This window comes from Anabrus simplex, chromosome 2 (assembly GCF_040414725.1).
Source record: "Anabrus simplex isolate iqAnaSimp1 chromosome 2, ASM4041472v1, whole genome shotgun sequence".
Taxonomy (NCBI): domain Eukaryota; kingdom Metazoa; phylum Arthropoda; class Insecta; order Orthoptera; family Tettigoniidae; genus Anabrus; species Anabrus simplex.
Genome location: NC_090266.1, coordinates 973,040,189 through 973,059,904, shown reverse-complemented (window position 1 = coordinate 973,059,904; position 19,716 = coordinate 973,040,189). Strand labels below are relative to the sequence as shown.

Sequence of the window (19,716 nt, the reverse complement as noted above, 5' to 3'; positions counted from 1 at the left end):
ATGAAGTAGCTGTTCTAGATCTCCCAAGTGCAACTGTTTCATGTTTGAGGGGGTGCAGTGTTGTGTTTACCTGGGAGAGTTCTACATTCAACAGTAGCCAAGGTGTGGCTTTTTACGTCATCACACAGACACACAGGTAAATGTTCATGGACCACACATTCAATTCCTCCAGGACAAGGGGAATAAAACATACAAGGGTCTTGGCATCTAGAATCAATACATGCCTCACTATACAAACATTCCATGTTGGCTAGGCACTTCACCGGAACAATAGTAGGTTGAGTGGTATATTCAGAGATAAGTGTGTAATTTATTGATGTAAGTGCTTCTGGCTCAGTTGATCCCTCAATACTGTATGTTGTTAAATCTGCAGTATTCACAATTGAAGATATGAAGTGTTCAGTGCTATCTGTTAGAGGTAAAGAAGGAGAATTAGGCATGAGATATGTGATATTTTCCATTGGAAAAACTGTTGTGACTTCACTCTCTTCAATTCGTCCTCCTCGTATGGTTGTTGTAGTATTTGCATTTGATTCAGGGGGACTTCCAATAGTCGATCTGTAACTAGTTACAATTTCACTTGAATAATGTGTCAAGCTAGGTACTTCTGTAATGCCAGTTGTGTGTATTGGTTCAGTTCTACCACCTTCTAAAATGCCAGTTTCATGATAATGTTCTGTAGTAGATTTTCCATATGGAGAAGATTTGCTTGATTTAACTTTCATCTCATCTTCTACACTTGGTGATGTGAAATGAATGTACCCTTCAGAGGTAAGCATGCCAAATGTCTCACTTTCAGCAGAGTATGTCTGTGAATAATCTTCACCAGGAGTAAAAGTAGATACTATTATCTCTTCAGTATAACTTCGCTCAGTATGTTCTGTTCTACTAGCCATTTCTTGTGAAGTAAAGAATTCATCTGACGTTTCTTTACGAGGACTCACTGTGTAAGTAGTTGTTCTGTTGAGAGGCAATATTTTAGATGTTACTGACGTACGCCCTTCAGATTCAGTAACATTCAGTACAGCTGGAGTTGTACTAGATATACGATCAAATGTTGTGACATTTAGGTCCAACTCAGTTGTAGAATGAATTGTATTAGATGATATATTTCTAGTAACTAACGAATCAGGAGATTTGGTCGTAATTACTGGAATGGTTTGAAAATAAACTGATTCTGGTGTAACGGTATAAACAGCACGATCAGTGGAATAACTTTCTGGAGTCACAGTAAATACATGTTCTTCAGATTTATGCTCAGGTGTAGTCTCTTCACTAATTGGTCTAATAGTAAATTCATGTGCCGTTATATTAACTGGTTGCTGTGGTGTAGTTCCATTAAGTAACACAGTACCTGGAATTGGGGGCAATGATGTCTCTGCAGGTGATACTTTGGTTATACCTGAATCTTTCACATGAGGGGTAACTACCTCTTCAATTGGATGGGTGATATTTTCATCAAGAAAAACTACTGTTGACATAGGTTCCACTGTAGCCTCAAATACAGATGACCCTTGGGTAGCTCCCTCAGTTGTTAGTTCAACAGGTTTCTTGGATGATAAAAGGATTGTCGGCTGGAATGTAGTTTCCTCTTTAGATTCCATTGTACTTGAAAACAATGATACTGCTTTGTTACCTGGAGGTTGTGTTGTTATTCCTTGTCCCTCAACACCAACCAATGTTACGATAGGAGCTTCCCTGGTTGTTAATGGGATTGATGATCGGCTTGTACTTTCTTCTTTAGGAACAAATTGAGTTGTAGGCAATGAAACTGGCTTCCCGCTGGGTTGCTGTTCCTCATATGCAACTGTCGCTATAGGGACAACTGTGGACTCCATTTCAGAAATAGATGTACTCTTCCCAACAGTTTGTATGGTAGAAATACCAGGAAATTCAACAGCTGTTTCATTTGAAGGAGGTTCTATTGTCAACTCACTTGGAGGTCCATATGACATAGTAGGTTGTAAAGTAGTATCCAGCAAAATATGTGCCCTTGTAGTTGGGAATTCTTCTTTGGTTGTTAGCGGAATTGACGATAGGGTTGTAGATACTTCGTCATGAACTATTTGACTAATAGGCAATGATACTTGAGTTATGCTTGGATTTGTTGGCAATGATACTTGTGTCACATTAAGAGGTTGTTGCTCATGCTTAATACTCACTCTGAAAGGAGTCATACTGCCTATTCCAGAGGTAGCTGTACTCATTTCCATTGATGTTAGAGTTGAAACACCATTAACAACATTTCCTGTTTCTTCTGTGAAGTCTTCTATCAGAGACCTGCTTGTAGATTCATATGAAATGGGTTCCTTTGGAGACTCATGGGTAGTTTCATAAGAAATGGGTTCCAATGGAAACTCAGAGGTGGGTTCATGAGAACTTCTAGTATGGAATGTTGTTTCTTCTAAAGCATCTACCACTGTCACTAAAGATTCTGTCTTCATCATTAATGGAGTTGATGACTGGCTGGCTGTTTCTTCTTCATGAACTATTTGAGTTGTATGAAAGGACACTGGTTTCACAGTAGATGATGGTTCCTCCTGCATTATTGTTCTTCTGGGAACTACAGTGGATGCTGTTCTAGAAACAGATGCAATCATTTCAACAGATGGTACAGTTGAAATACCAGGGAATAGCTCAGCTGTTTCAGTTGCAGAGGATACCAGAGTTGACTTACTAGTAGGCATAATGGTTCCTAGGGATTCTCTATTGGTTGATAATGGAATTGATGCTTGGGTTGTTTCTTCTTTAGGAACTATTTGAATAGTAGGCAATGATACTGGTGTCGTAGTGGGTGACACTTCCTTACGTGCAGTGGTTTCCAGAGGGAGAATCGTAGTGCCTATTCCAGTGATATGAGTAGTCCTCTCAAAGGTTTGACGAGTTGAAGATTTGGAGAAAGTTTCTGCTGTTTCTTGTTCAGTAGGATTAATAACAGACTCACTCATTGGTTCATATGTAACCATTGGTTGGTATGTTGTTTGCTCCAATGCAGATTTGAATGTAGTCAGAAGTTCACCCTCAGTTGTTAATGTAATTGATGATTGTGTTTTAATTGCTTCTTCAGGACCTTCTGGACTTGCAGACGGTGATACTGCTGTAACACTGGGTGGTTGTTGTTGATGTTTAACAGTCACTAAGTGTGGAATTACAGTGCCAATTCCAGATATAGCTGTACTCATCTCCATAGTTGACATATTTGAAACACCAGGAACTACTTCAGAAGTTTCTTTCGCAATGGGTGCAACTGGAGACTCTTCCGTAGGTTCATATGTCATAGGTTCCACTGGAGATTTGCTTGTAGGTTCATATGTAATGGGTTCCATTGAAGATTCGCGTGAAGGTTCATATGTAATGGGTTCTGCTGGAGACTCACGAGTTGGTTGATATGTAACAGGTTCCACTGGAGACTCACGTGCAGGTTCATATGTACTTCTAACCTGGTACGTTGTTTCTTCTAATGTGGGCACCACAGTTGCTGCAGATTCTGCCTTGGTTGTTAATGGAATTGATGACTGTGTTTCAGTTTCATTAGGAACTATATGAAACGTAGGCAAGGACACTGGTTTCACAGTAGGTGATGGTTCCTCCTGCATTACTGTTCTTCTGGGAACTAAAGTGAATGCTGTTCCAGAAACAGATGCAGTTGATTCAATAGATGGTACAGTTGAAATACCAGAAAATAGCTCAGCTGTCTCAGCTGTAGAGGATTCCAGAGTTGATTCACTTGAAGGCATTGTGGTTCCTAGGGATTCTCTCTTAGTTGATAGTGTAATTGATGTTTCGTTTGTTGTTACTTCTTTAGGAACAGTTTGACTAGTAGACAATGATACTGGTGTCCGAGTGGATGACACTTCCTTATTCACAGTGGTTTCCAGAGGAAGAATAGTAGTGTCTATTCCAATGATATGAGTAGTCCTCTCAAACGTTTTATGAGTTGATGATTTGGTGAATGTTTCAGCTGTTTCTTGTCCAGTAGGTTTAATTATGGACACACTCTTTGGTTCATATGTAGCTATTGGTTGGTATGTTGTTTGCACCGATGTAGATTTGACTGTTGTGATAATTTCACCCTCACTTGTTAAAGGAATTGATGATTGTGTTGTAATTTCATCTTTAGGAACTTGTGGACTTGTAGGCAATGATACTGGTGTCACACTGGGTGGTTGTTCGTGATGTTTAACAGCCACTATGGGGGGAGTTATAGCACCAATTCCAGAAATAGTTGGACTCGTCTCCACACTTGATATATTTGAAATACCAGGCACAACTACAGAAGTTTCTTTCGCAGTGGATGAAACAGCAGACTGTTCCGTAGGTTCATATGTCATAGGTTCAACTGGAGAGTTGCTTGTAGGTTTATATGTAACGGGTTCCATTGGAGATTTGGGTGAATGTTCATAAGTAATGGGTTCTGCTGTAGACCCATGACTAGGTTTATATGTAACAGGTTCTACTGGAGACACACGAGTAGGTTCATATGTATCAGGTTCCACTGGAGACTCACGTGTAGGTTCAAGGGTAATGGGTTCCATTGGAGATTCATGTGAGGGTTCGTATGTAACGAGATCGGCTGGAGACCCACGAGTAGGTTCATGTGTCATAGGTTCAACTGGAGATTTCCTTGTAGGTTCGTATGGAACAGGTTCCACTGTAGACCCACGAATAGGTTCATATGTCATAGGTTCCACTGGGGACAAACGTGTAGGTACATAGGTAATGGGTTCCATTGGAGATTCATGTGAGGGTTCATATGTAATGGGTTCTGCTGTAGACCCACGACTAGGTTCATATGTAACAGGTTCCATTGGAGACTCACGAGTAGGTTCAAATGTCATAGGTTCCGCTGGAGATTTGCTTGTAGGTTCATACGTAACAGGTTCCACTGTAGACCCACGAGTAAATTCATATGTAACAGGTTCCACTGGAGACTCACGAGTAGGTTCATATGTCATAGGTTCCACTGGAGATTTGCTTGAAGGTTCGTATGTAACAGATTCCACGGTAGACCCATGAGTAGGTTCATATGTAACAGATTCCACGGTAGACCCATGAGTAGGTTCATATGTAACAGGTTCCACTGGAGACACTTCTGTAGGTTTGTACGTAACAGGTTCCACTGGAGATTTGCTTGTAGGTTTGTACGTAACAGGTTCCACTGGAGACTCACGTGTAGGTTCATATGTAATGGGTTCCACTGGAGACTCACGAGTATATTCATATGTAACAGGTTCCACTGGGAACTCACGAGTTGGTTCATATGTCATAGGTTCCACTGGAGATTTGCTTGTAGGATCGTACGTAACAGGTTCCACTGTAGACCCATGAGTAGGTTCATATGTAACAGGTTCCACTGGAGACTCTTCCGTAGGTTCATATGTCATACGTTCCACTGGAAATTTGCTTGTAGGTTCATATGTAACAGGTTCCACTGGAGACTCACGTGTAGGTTCATATGTAACAGGTTCCACTGGAGACTCACGACTATGTTCATATGTAACAGGTTCCACTGGAGACTCATGTGTAGGTTCATATGTAACAGGTTCCATTGGAGATTCCCGTGTGGGTTCATATGTAACACGTTCCACTGGTGTCTCACTTGTAGGTTCATATGTAACACGATCCACTGGAGACTCACGTGTAGGTTCATATGTAACAGGTTCCACTGGAGACTCACGTGTAGGTTCAAGGGTAATGGGTTCCATTGGAGATTCGTGTGAGGGTTCATACGTAATGGGTTCTGATGGAGACCCACGAGTATGTTCATACGTCATAGGTTCCACTGGAGATTTGCTTGTAGGTTCATATGTTACAGGTTCCACTGGAGACTCACGTGTAGGTTCATATGTAACAGGTTCCAATGGAGACTCAGTTGTAGGTTCATATGTAATGGGTTCCATTGGAGATTCATGTGAGGGTTCATACGTAATGGTTTCGGCTGGAGATCCACGAGTAGGTTCATATGTAACGGGTTCGGCTGGAGACTCACGAGTAGGTTCATATGTCATAGGTTTCACTGGAGATTTGGTTGTAGGTTCATATGTAACAGGTTCCCCTGGAGACTCACGTGTAGGTTTATATGTCATAGGTTTCACTGGAGATTTGCTTGTAGGTTCATATGTAACATGTTCCACTGGAGACTCACGTGTAGGTTCATATGTAACAGGTTCCATCGGAGACTCACGTGTAGGTTCATATGTAACAGGTTCCACTGGGGAGTCACGTGTAGGTTCATATGTAACAGGTTCCACTGGGAACTCATGTGTAGGTTCATATGTAACAGGTTCCACTGGGAACTCATGTGTAGGTTCATACGTAATGGGTTCTGATGGAGACCCACGAGTATGCTCATACGTCATAGGTTCCACTGGAGATTTGTTTGTAGGTTCATACGTTACAGGTTCCATCGGAGACTCACGTGTAGGTTCATATGTAACAGGTTCCATCGGAGACTCACGTGTAGGTTCATATGTAACAGGTTCCGCTGGGGACTCACGTGTAGGTTCATATGTAACAGGTTCCACTGGGAACTCACTTGTAGGTTCATATGTAACAGGTTCCAATGGAGACTCAGTTGTAGGTTCATATGTAATGGGTTCCATTGGAGATTCATGTGAGGGTTCATACGTAATGGTTTCGGCTGGAGATCCACGAGTAGGTTCATATGTAACGGGTTCGGCTGGAGACTCACGAGTAGGTTCATATGTCATAGGTTTCACTGGAGATTTGGTTGTAGGTTCATATGTAACAGGTTCCCCTGGAGACTCACGTGTAGGTTCATATGCCATAGGTTTCACTGGAGATTTGCTTGTAGTTTCATATGTAACACGTTCCACTGGAGACTCACGTGTAGGTTCATATGTAAAAGGTTCCATCGGAGACTCACGTGTAGGTTCATATGTAACAGGTTCCACTGGGGAGTCACGTGTAGGTTCATATGTAACAGGTTCCACTGGGAACTCATGTGTAGGTTCATACGTAATGGGTTCTGATGGAGACCCACGAGTATGTTCATACGTCATAGGTTCCACTGGAGATTTGCTTGTAGGTTCATACGTTACAGGTTCCATCGGAGACTCACGTGTAGGTTCATATGTAACAGGTTCCGCTGGGGACTCACGTGTAGGTTCATATGTAACAGGTTCCGCTGGGGACTCACGTGTAGGTTCATATGTAATAGGTTCCACTGGGAACTCACGTGTAGGTTCATATGTAACAGGTTCCACTGGGAACTCACGTGTAGGTTCATAGGTAATGGATTCCTTTGAAGATTCGTGTGAGGGTTCATACGTAATGGGTTCTGATGGAGACCCACGAGTATGTTCATACGTCATAGGTTCCATTGGAGATTTGCTTGTAGGTTCATATGTTACAGGTTCCACTGGAGACTCACGTGTAGGTTCATTTGTAACAGGTTCCAATGGAGACTCAGTTGTAGGTTCATATGTAATGGGTTCCATTGGAGATTCATGTGAGGGCTCATACGTAATGGGTTCGGTTGGAGATCCACGAGTAGGTTCATATGTAACGGGTTCGGCTGGAGACTCACGAGTAGGTTCATATGTCATAGGTTCCACTGGAGATTTGGTTGTAGGTTCATATGTAACAGTTTCCCCTGGAGACTCACGTGTAGGTTCATATGTCATAGGTTTCACTGGATATTTGCTTGTAGGTTCATGTGTAACACGTTCCATTGGAGACTCACGTGTAGGTTCATATGTAACAGGTTCCACTGGAAACTCATGTGTAGGTTCATATGTAACAGGTTCCACTGGGAACTCACGTGTAGGTTCATAGGTAATGGGTTCCATTGGAGACTTGTGTGAGGGTTCATACGTAATGGGTTCTGATGGAGACCCACGAGTATGTTCATACGTCATAGGTTCCACTGGAGATTTGCTTGTAGGTTCATATGTTACAGGTTCCATCAGAGACTCACGTGTAGGTTCATATGTAACAGGTTCCACTGGGGACTCCTGTGTAGGTTCATATGTAACAGGTTCCACTGGGAACTCACGTGTAGGTTCATAGGTAATGGGTTCCATTGGAGATTCGTGTGAGGGTTCATACGTAATGGGTTCTGATGGAGACCCACGAGTATGTTCATACGTCATAGGTTCCATTGGATATTTGCTTGTAGGTTCATATGTTACAGGTTCCACTGGAGACTCACGTGTAAGTTCATTTGTAACAGGTTCCAATGGAGACTCAGTTGTAGGTTCATATGTAATGGGTTCCATTGGAGATTCATGTGAGGGTTCATACGTAACGGGTTCGGCTGGAGATCCACGAGTAGGTTCATATGTAACGGGTTCGGCTGGAGACTCACGAGTAGGTTCATATGTCATAGGTTCCACTGGAGATTTGGTTGTAGGTTCATATGTAACAGGTTCCACTGGAGACTCATTTGTAGGTTCAAATGTACTGGGTTTAATTGGAGATTCGTGTGAGGGTTCATACCTAATGGGTTCGGCTGGAGATCCATGAGTAGGTTGATATGTAACATGTTCCCCTGGAGACTCACGAGTAGGTTCATATGTCATAGGTTTTACTGGAGATTTGCTTGTAGGTTCATATGTAACACGTTCCACTGGAGACTCACGTGTAGGTTCATATGTAACAGGTTCCATCACAGACTCACGTGTAGGTTCATATGTAACAGGTTCCACTGAGGACTCACGTGTAGGTTCGTATGTAACAGGTTCCACTGGGGACTCACGTGTAGGTTCATATGTAACAGGTTCCACTGGGAACTCACGTGCAGGTTCATAGGTAATGGGTTCCATTGGAGATTTATGTGAGGCTTCATATGTAATGGGTTCTGCTGTAGACCCATGACTAGGTTCATATGTGACAGGTTCTGCTGGGGACTCACGAGTATGTTCATATGTAACACGTTCCACTGCAGACTCATGTGTAGTTCCATACGTACTTCTAACCCAGTACGTTGTTTCTTCTAATGTAGGCACCACAGTTGCTGCAGATTCTCCCTTGGTTGTTAATGGAATTATTGACTGTGTTGCAGTTCCATTAAGAACTATCTGAGTTGTAGGCACGGATACTGTTTTCGTAGTAGGTGAAGGTTCCTCCTGCATTACTGTTCTTCTCGGAACTACAGTGGATGTTATTCTAGAAACAGATGCAGTTGATTCAACAGATGGTACAGTTGAAATACCAGGAAACATCTCATCTGTTTCAGTTGCAGAGGATTCCAGAGTTGACTCACTTGCAGGCAATATGGTTCCTAGGGATTCTCTCTTAGTTGATAACGGAATTGATGTTTGGGTTGTTGTTACTTCTTTAGGAACTGTTTGACTACTAGGCAACGATACTGGTGTTGCAGTGGGTGACTCTTCCTTATTCGCAATGGTTTCCTGAGGGAGAATTGTAGTGCCTATTCCAGTGATATGGGTAGACCTTTCAAAGCTTTGATGAGTTGAAGATTTGGAGAAAGTCTCTGCTGTTTCTTGTTCAGTAGGTGTAAGTATTGACTCACTCTTTGGTTCATATGTAACCATTGGTTGGTATGTTGTTTGTTCCAATGTAGATTTGACTGTTATCAAAAGTTCACGCTCAGTTGTTAATGGAATTGATGATCGTCCAGCAGTTTCTTCTTCATATATTTTTGGACTGGTAGGCAATGATACTGGTGTCACACTGGGTGGTTGTTGCTGATGCTTAACAGTCTCTAAAGTGGGAATTACAGTGCCAATTCCATATATAGCTGTACTCATCTCCATAGTTGACATATTTGAAATACCAGGAACTACTTCAGAAGTTTCTTTCGCAATGGGTGGAACTGGAGACTCTTCCATAGGTTTATATGTCATAGGTTCCATTGGAGATTTGCTTGTAGCTTCATTGGGTTCCATTGGAGATTCGCGTGAAGGTTCATATGTAGTGGGTTCTGCTAGAGACCCACGAGTAGGTTCATATGTAACAGGTTCTTCTGGAGACCCACGTATAGGTTCATATGTAACAGGTTCCACTGGAGACTCACGTGCAAGTTCATATGTACTTCTAACCTGGTACGTTGTTTCTTCTAATGCGGGCACCACAGTTGCTGCAGATTCTGCCTTGGTTGTTAACGAAATTGATGACTGTGTTGCAGTTTGATTGGGAACTATTTGAGTTGTAGGCAAGGACACTGGTTTCACAGTAGGTGATGGTTCCTCCTGCATTACTGTTCTTCTGGGAACTAAAGTGGATGCTGTTCCAGAAACAGATGCAGTTGATTCAATAGATGGTGCAGTTGAAATACCAGAAAATAGCTCAGCTGTTTCACTTGCAGAGGATTCCAGAGTTGACTCACTTGAAGGCATTGTGGTTCCCAGGGATTCTGTCGTAGTTGAAAATGGAATTGATGTTTCGGTTGTTGTTACTTCTTTATTAACGGTTTGACTAGTATACAATGATACTGGTGTCACTTTGGGTGACTCTTTCTTATTCACAGTGGTTTCCAGAGGGAGAATTGTAGTGCCTCTTCCAGTGATATGGGTAGTCCTCTCAAAGCTTTGATGAGTTGAAGATTTGAAGAAAGTCTCTGCTGTTTCTTGTTCAGTAGGTTTAATTATGGACTCACTCTTTGGTTCATATGTAACCATTGGTTGGTATGTTGTTTGCTCCAATGTAGATTTGACAGATGTGAAAAGTTCACTCTCAGTTGTTAATGGAATTGAAGATCGTGTTGCAATTTCTTCTTCATATGTTTTTGGACTGGTAGGCAACGATATTGGTGTCACACTAAGTGGTTGTTGCTTGTGCTCAACAGTCACTATTGGGTGAATTGTAGTGCCAATTCCAGAGAGTGTTGTACTCATCTCTACAGTTGAAACAGTTGAAATTTCAGGAATAAGTTCAGCCGTTTCGTTTGCGATGGGTTCCTTTGGAAGCTCATGTGTAGTTTCATATGTGCTTCTAGGCTGGAATGTTGTTTCCCCTGAAGTAGGTAGTCCTGTTGTCAGGGATTCTACCTTGGCTGTTACTGGAATTGATGACGGCATTGTAGTTTCGTCTTTAAGAACGGTCTGGCTTGTAACCAACGACTCTGGTTTCATATTAGGTGGTTGTTCCTCACGTGTAATGGTTACAAGGGGAAGAATAGTAGAACCTATTCCAGAGATAAGAGTACTTCTCGCAGCAGATGGAGCAGTTGAACTACCAGGATATTCCACTGGTGTTTGTTTTGTAGGAGGTAATGCTGTTGCTTCACCTGTAGGTTCAAAAGGAAATGTAGATTGGAATCTTGTTGCCTCCAAAGTATGCAATTTAGTTGCTACAGATTCTCCCTTTGTTGTCAAGGGCATTAATGATTCTGTTGCAGTTCTTTGCACATCAGTTTTTGGGATGGTAGTCAGTGAAACTGGTGTCAAACTGGGTGGTTGTTTAACATGCTTAACAGTCACCATGGAGGAAATCGTAGTTCCAGTTCCTGAGGTAATTTTATTCTTCTCTATAATGGACATAGTTGTAATAGCAGGAACAACTTCGGCTGTTTCTTTTGCAATGGGTTGCTTTGGAGACTCTCGTGATGGTTCATATGTAATGGGTTGCTCTGGAAACTCACGTGTAGGTTCATATGTAAAGGGTTCCATTGGAGACTCATGTGTGGGTTCATAAGTACCTCTAGGCTGAAATGTTGTTTCCTCTAAAGTAGGTACCACTGTTGCTACAGATTCTTCCTTGGTTGTTAATGGAATAGATGATTGGGTTACAGTTACATCTTTAGGAACTACGTGAGTTGTAGGCAAGGACTCTGGTTTCACAGTAGGTGATGGTTCCTCCTGCATTAATGTCACTCTGGGTACTAGAGTGGAACCTATTCCAGAAACAGATGCACTCATTTCAACAGATGGTACAGTTGAACTACCAACTAAGTTCTCAGTTGTTTCATCTGCAGGAAGTTCCACAATTGACTCGCGCGTAGGTATTATGGTCCCTAGGGTTTCTCCCTTAGTTGATAATGGGAGTGATGTTTGGGTTACCATTACACCTTTAGAAACTATTTGGCTTGTAGACAATTGCACAGGTGTCACACTGGGTGACTGTTTATCATGTGCAGTGGTTTCCAGAGAGAGAATTGTAGTGCCTGTTCTAGTGAAATGAGCAGTACTCTCAAAGACTGAATGAGTTGAAGTTTCTGAGAATATTTCTGCCGTTTCTTGTGTAGTAGGTTTTACTGTAGACTCATGATTAGGTTCATATGTAACCAAAGGTTGATATGTTTCTTCCCCCAATGTAGCTTTCAGTGTTGTCAAAAGTTTGCCCTCTGTTACTAATGGAATTGATAATTTTGCTGTAGTTTCTCCCTTAGGCATTACATGACCTGTAGTCAGAAATACTGGTGTCACACCAGGCGATAGTTGCTCATGCTTAACAGTCGCCACAGAGGGAATTGTAGTGCCCATTCCAGAGACAGTTGTACTCGTCTCCATAGTTAAAAGAGTTGAAATACCAGGAACAACTGCAGCTTTTTCTTTTGCAGTGGGTTCAATTGGAGACCCATTTGCAGGTTCATATGTAACCATTTCCAATGGAGACTCACGCGTAGGTTCATATGTAATGAGTTCCATTGTAGGCTTGTGCGTAGGTTCATATGTACTTCTAGACAGGAATGTTGTTTCCTCTAAAGCAGGTACTTCTGTTGTGAGGGATTCTTCCTTAGTTGATAATGGGATTGATGATTGGGTTGTCCTCACTTCCTTAGGAACTATTTGACTCGTAGTCAATAATTCTGGTTTCATACTAGGAGGTTGTTCCTTATCTGTAACGGCCTCAACAGGAAGAACCACAGATGGAGCAGTTGAGCTAACAGGAAATTCAACTGTTTTTTGTTTTTCGAGAGGCACCACTGTTGATACACCTGTAGTTTCAAAAGAAATCGTAGACTGGAAAATTGTTTCCTCCAAAGTATGTAATTTAGTTGCTGGAGATTCTTCATCAGTTCTCAATGGAATCGACGATTGTGTTGTAATTTCTTCTTTAGGAACTGCTGGACTTGTAGGCAATGATACTGGTGTCACACTAGAAGGTTGTTGTTCATGCTGAACAGTCACTATGGGGGGAACCAGAGTACCCATTCCAGAAATAGTTGTACGCATATCCCTAGATGAAATAGTTGAAACACCAGGAATGACTTCAGCTGTTTTTTCTGTAATGAGTCCCATTGGAGACTCACGCGTAGGTTCATATGTAATGGGTTCAATCGGAGGCTCGTGTGTAGGTTCATATGTAATGGGTTCCATTGGAGATTCTTGCGTAGGTTCATTTGAAATGGGTTCCATTGGATACTCACCTGTAGGTTCGTATGTAATGAGTTCAATTGGAGGCTTACGTGTAGATTCATACGTACTTCTAGACTGGAATGTTGTTTCCCCTAAAGTAGGTAATCCTGTTGCCAAGGATTCTCCCTTGATTGTAACTGGAACTGATGACTGGGTGGTAGATTTTTCTCTAGGAACTATTTGACTTGTAAGCAATGATTCTGGTCTGATACTAGATGGTTGTTCCTCATGTGTAATGGTCACAATGGAAGGAACCGTAGAGCCTATTACAGAGAGAGGAGTACTTCTCTCCATGGATGCAACAGTTGAAGTACCAGTGGTATCTGGTCTTATCTTGGGTGATAATGTTGTAAATGATTTGATTGCTGTCTGTTCTGAAGGTACGTAATGAATACCAATATGAATGGTTGTTTCCTCATCGTTAGAAGTCTTTATTGTAGATGGTGGTGTCGGAGATTTTGACTGACTTGTTGACTGAAACGTAGTTTCTTCTGAAGTGACTTGAGTAACACCAGGTAATTCAGTTGTTGTCTGAACAACTGGTATCCTAGTTACCTCTATTGTTTTCTCATATGTGAATTGGACGGTTGGGTGCGGTGTACCTTCCTCTTTATAGGTTACTGTTTCAGGAGGTAAGTGTGTGAAGTTCTCTCTAGGTAGTACTGCTGTTGTTCTAGGTATATCCATCAGTGTTATTTTTTCTGTTGGCCTAACTGCTGTGCTTTCTGTAGAAAAGGCTGTAGTGTTCATTTGTTTGTCATCCTGACTGGACTCTGTTATTAATGGTTTTTCTGTCAAATATTCCTCTGCTTTGCTTGCTCTAGGGGGTGTAACTGAGCTTGGTAATGTAGACCAGGTAGTGATATAGGAAATGTTAGATATTGTTGCTTGGGGAGTTTCTGGTGACAGTGTAGTGAGTCTGGACGGTTCCTTTGTAATATTATAACCTTCCTTTGTTTGAGTCGGTAATGTTTGTGTTATTATTCCAGATAATGTTGTCGAAGCCTGAGATACCGAGAAATTAATGGTTGTATCCTCAACCTCCAAAGACTTAACGGTCGAATGGTGGTCTTCTGATAGAGTAGAATACATAATTGATTCAGTGTACTGAATATCAGAGGACATTTGTGTGGTAGATATCTTATCCAGCAAGCTACTAGTAGTAATCTCTTCTGCTGCAATACAGTGAACTAAGGGATTACCCTGGTAGCCATTAGGACAGAAACATATTGGCCTGTGTGCCTGTACTTGACATAAAGAAGCCACACCACACTGGTTGGTGCAAGGATCTACACATTCTCCTCTAATGCAGGCCAGTGCATCTGTGCACTCGACATCCAACGTGCATGTAACGGGTGCTGACGTACTTGTGCTGTCACCTGCTGTGAATAACCAATACAATATACATATATACAAACATACATAATATTTACAAGGTTATAACTATATACAAGGTGTAAGATGAAGAACAGATGATAGTGAAGTTAAGAGTAGGTTAAAGTTAATGAACTACTGTACATCAGAGAGAGAGAGAGAGAGATAGTTTAAAAATATAGGAATTCTGTGTAGAAGATTCTCTCAATTTAAAAATTAGTTGTAAATGTACACAACTAAATGATCTATTGTGTAAACAAATGACTGACTGTATTCATGCATGTGAATGTATGTAAATTCGTGCGTGTGTTTTTATTCTGGTCAGTGAGTGAGTGAGTGAGTGGGTGAGTGAGTAATATTTTCATAGGTGATGTAAGTTAGAAAAAAGGAATGAACAGGGAAGAAGTAAGATAAAATCTAGATTAACAGGACAGAGGAAGTGGAAATAAACACTATACTGGAGTCTCTTTGCTGTGAACTTATCTGACAATAGGGATAATTTGGCTCAATTATAGGTTAAGAACTCTGAATACCGATTCCACTTTTTAGTCCCTTTGTTTTAGATATACTTGAGTAATCTCATGATTATCACATCTACCACATTAGTTAGCTGAAACCATCATATTAAAAAACAGTAAGCCATATCTATAGTATGATATTAACATTTTAATCTTTGAGTCCGTTAGTTATTACTTTACAATTAATCCCAAACCAAACCATTGTAAAATTAGTCTATTCTAAATTCCCAGATCCTTGCCTTTAATTCTATGTTTCATATTCTAATACCCTTATGGACTGATCTACAGCTTCGCTTTCATTGAGTTAGTTTACCTTTGAGACATCCATATTTTGAGTCAGTGACAAAGCCTGGTGGACAGAACTTGCAGACAGGTTTATGCTCCTCCACGTAGCAGGGAGCATCAGCAGTGCAGGTTACGTTGGCACAGGGGTTGACACAGCGGTAGCCACGACAGGCCAGGTGAGGTGGACAACCATTGTCTCTCAGGCAGATGGACAGGATGGGGTTGCAATCTCGAGTGCAGATGCATACAGGCCTGTGGTCCAGCACATCACACGTCTTGTCAGCAGAGCACGGTGGTTTACGCAATGCTGTACAAGGGTTTTGACACTTACTCTCAATGCAAGCCAAGTTCGATGCACATTCCTCATCTCTAGAACACTCTGTACGGTCAGGGGCACAAGTTAGCTCGCCCATATCGTTCACTACGAATCCTGACTTGCACACACACATTGGCCGATGCCTACGCACTTCACACTTCTTGTTGGCTTCGCACACAAATGTAGTTGTTGTACGGCATGGGTCCTGGCACTCGCCCGCAGCGCGGTTACAGGCCAGACTGTCAGCACAGTCTTCATCTGACCCACAGCCTGTTGTAGGAGTAGGTAGGGTAACAGAAGTCTCACATTTGGGGTCTGGCAGACAGGCCTTGTGTGGCATGCCTACATAACACTGGGGACATGAGCATCTCGGTTTGTGCAGCACAGCACGGCATAAGGCATTTTCTCCACACGCTCCTCTCAAACTGCACGGGTCCACGCAGTGTTTATTGATACACGCCTTCTCATTTGAACAGTCATTGTCGTTGCTACATATGCTTTCTGATGGACATGACAGGATTCATAGTGCAGGGGAAAGGAAAAAAAAGAAAAGCGACTGTAAGAACTGTGAAAGGAAACATTTCTCACACATATAATATAACACATGCTTTCTGTGTTGGTGATGAGGACAGTCTGAGACAAGGCTATGAAGAAGATGAAGCCAAATATATTACTCCAACTATTAAAACATAAAACTAAACAAGTACTATACAAGCCGAAATATTTACAGATAAGCCCCAAGTGAGCCAGCTAGATTTACAAAGAAAACAGAAATGCTGCAGCTACAAACAATGTGAGAATTGTCCTTTCACAGCTCCCAATCTGACTTATCATTAACATTTTAAATCACAATTCCTAATTCCAGGGAAAAAATATATAAGTATAAACACATCAGACAGCCTCAGAACAGCACAGGTATAAAACCAGATGCTACCTACTGCTGAAACTGAAAACAAAGCTACTTAATGAAATATACTTGAAAGAAAATCTGGGTGGAATATATATCACAAAACAACTCTGTATAAACACCTTGAAAGCTAAACAGGTATTATACAGAACATGGGAACCCAAATTAATTACATATTTTCTGATTAATGAACAACATATCTTTGACACTAAGGGACTTCTCATACTGAGCCAAGGTCAAGTGACAAGACAGATTGGAAAACTGTGGCTGACAATCCACATATGCACAAAATGAATGGACAGGAGGAAAGGGAATCTCTGTACAAACTGCAATAAGGAAGATAGTAAGATAATGGCATGATATTATTTGATGATTATTATGATTAAATGGCTATAGACAAAAATTACAGTAATTAATAGGGTTACTTTCTACCCATATTCCTCTCAGCATATGGAACATACATGGTTAAATATGGTTCGTGCAATACAAGAAATATTGTGTTTACTGGAAATCTGCAAAAGATGGCAATTCAAATTTTCCAGCACTGCTGCAAAAGTGTTCGTATCTGTACATTTTCATTTCAATAACTTGAAATAAATATATATATATAGTTATGCTTTGATTTCTTTATAATTTTTTAGATGGCTATGCTTATTCACACAGTAAACAACACAGTATATATATATAAATTAATTCACAGGAATTTCATGTAAACGTATCAACCAGAAACCAAGCTTACGTAAAACCTAACCATGATAAAGTCAGAAATACATGAAAGAATATGCAAAGACCAAACCTTTTAGACAACAAAATTTCCAAATAATCTTCATAGAGACTAACAAAATATTTTCCCAGGATGAATATCACAAGATGGGATAATAACAACATCTAATAATTTAAAAGGAAGTGTCCTTTCACCAAAGCAGAGCATATGGAAATATTACATAGGTGTATTAATAATAAACTGTGTGAAAACAAATGTGTAGAAAAGGATATATTATAATATTGTATATACAATACTATTAAAATATCTTTTTTTAAAGGAACGATTATTTCAGCAAACTTCCGAATGTTTAGATGAGTTTATAGAGGAAGCGTGTAAGGAGACAAAAGCCAAGAATGATACAATGAAGAGGTGAAAACTGTAATCAAACAAATGAAAATGGGAAAAACGTAGGGAATGGATGAATTCTGTGTGGAAATAATAAAGGCAGCAGGGCATGTTGGTCTACACTGGTTGTATTGGCTATTTAGATGTATTTGCAAAGAAAGATCTGTGTCAGATGACTGTAGCAACAGCAGCTGTAGTAGTAATAGTTATACCGGGTGTATCAGAACTATAAAACCAAAACCAAACCCCATGGCACTACAGCCCTTGAAGGGCCTTGGCCTACCAAGCAACCGCTGCTCAGCTTGAAGGCCTGCAGATTATGAGTTGTTGTGTGGTCAGCACGACGAATCCTCTCGGCCATTATTCTTGGCTTTCTAGACTGGGCCTGCTATCTCACCATCAGATAGTTCCTTAATTCTAATCACGCAGGCTGAGTGGACCTTGAACCAGCCCTCAGGTCCAGGTAAAAATCCCTGACCTGGCCGGGAATCGAACCCGGGGCCTCCGGGTAAGAGGCAGGCACGCTACCCCTACACTAAGGGGGCCAGCTATCAGAACTATACTGACAAAAGTCAGGGACGCTCTTTGTGTTATGTTAAGAATGATGGTGCAATCGGATTGGTGGAGAAAATTTTCCTTTTCAAGAAAATGAGGTTACTTTGTGACTTCTGGGCGCACAATTCAAATTGATGAACTTGCCATATTCCCTATGCCACAGCACAAGCCGCTGCTGTACATCAGGAAGAGAAGGGGAGGGAGGAGAATTAGGGTGTATGATGGAGACAGAGATAATGCTCCGTGTGTATGCACAAGTTTCATCATTCGACTCGACAGGATTGTCCTTGTCTCTTACAGGCAATATCCACATTTTGTTTATTAAACAGCTGTAACTGCGTACACAGTACAAGAACACTCTGTAATTGAGACACACTTGTCAGTCAAGGAATGCACCACCTCCCGTCTGTTGGTCTCAGTAATGTTCTTTATTATTCAACATGCTCAATGATGCAACTCTGCCGCCCTACAATTGTGAATTCCTTCACTCACAACACTGTAAATGGAATGAAATGAATATGCCCCCCTCCTACTTATGATGTACAGTTAACGACGATGAAGTAGTGACTTTTGGACTCTGTTCAGGATGTGTAGTGTGTTGCGAATGACCTGGAAAGCTGTCTGTATTTTTGGTGCAAGTTCATCTTCTCTTTCTTTGGGGTTTGCATAGCAGTCAATTTGTGCAGAACAAACTGTACACAGCCTACTAGGGCTGGGGACTACGCGAAACAAACGAGAAACTTGTGCATTGGCAACGAGCCTTACCTCTTGCCCTTCCCCACCCTTCCCTTCCCTCCTCTGATGCACAACAACAGGCAGCGACTCGCTCTCTGGCATAGTAAATATGGCAAGTTTGTTAATTTGAATCGCATGCTAGGAAGTCACAAAATAACCTCATTTTCTCGAATAGAAAAATTTTCTCCACCAATCCGATTGCACTATCGTTCTTAACATAACACAAAGAGCATCCCTAATTTTTTTGTCGGGAAAGTTCTGATACACCATGTATTGAAGAGGGGTGACAAGAAGGTACGTGATAATTATCGAGGAATCATGCTCGTATCACACCAAAAGTATCTGAAAGGATATTAGAAAGGACAATTACAAGAAGTGCACTATTGCTTTAGAAATAGAAGATCTACACTGGTTGTATTGGCTATTTGGATGTATTTGCAAAGAAAAATCTGTATCAGATGACTGGTGTAGTAGTAGTAGTAGCAGCAGGTATATTTATTTATCATATCGCTTTTAGTGCCAGAAGTGTCCAAGGACATGTGGCATCTGCCGTGTATGGGAAATTAATGCTTTTGTAGTGGAAGATAGTATAGTGTAGTATGTGGTGTGTGAATTGTATGAATGTTGGAGAC

General features: G+C 41.2%; 1 protein-coding gene across 1 annotated transcript in view; it reads right to left on the bottom strand.

Moving 5' to 3' along the window:
- Nucleotides 1-19,716, bottom strand: part of dpy (dumpy) — a 562,668-nt gene that overhangs the window by 336,917 nt on the left and 206,035 nt on the right. The window contains 2 exon segments of the mRNA XM_068226068.1: nt 71-14,665; nt 15,489-16,277. Coding sequence (XP_068082169.1) covers nt 71-14,665; nt 15,489-16,277 — 15,384 coding nt within the window.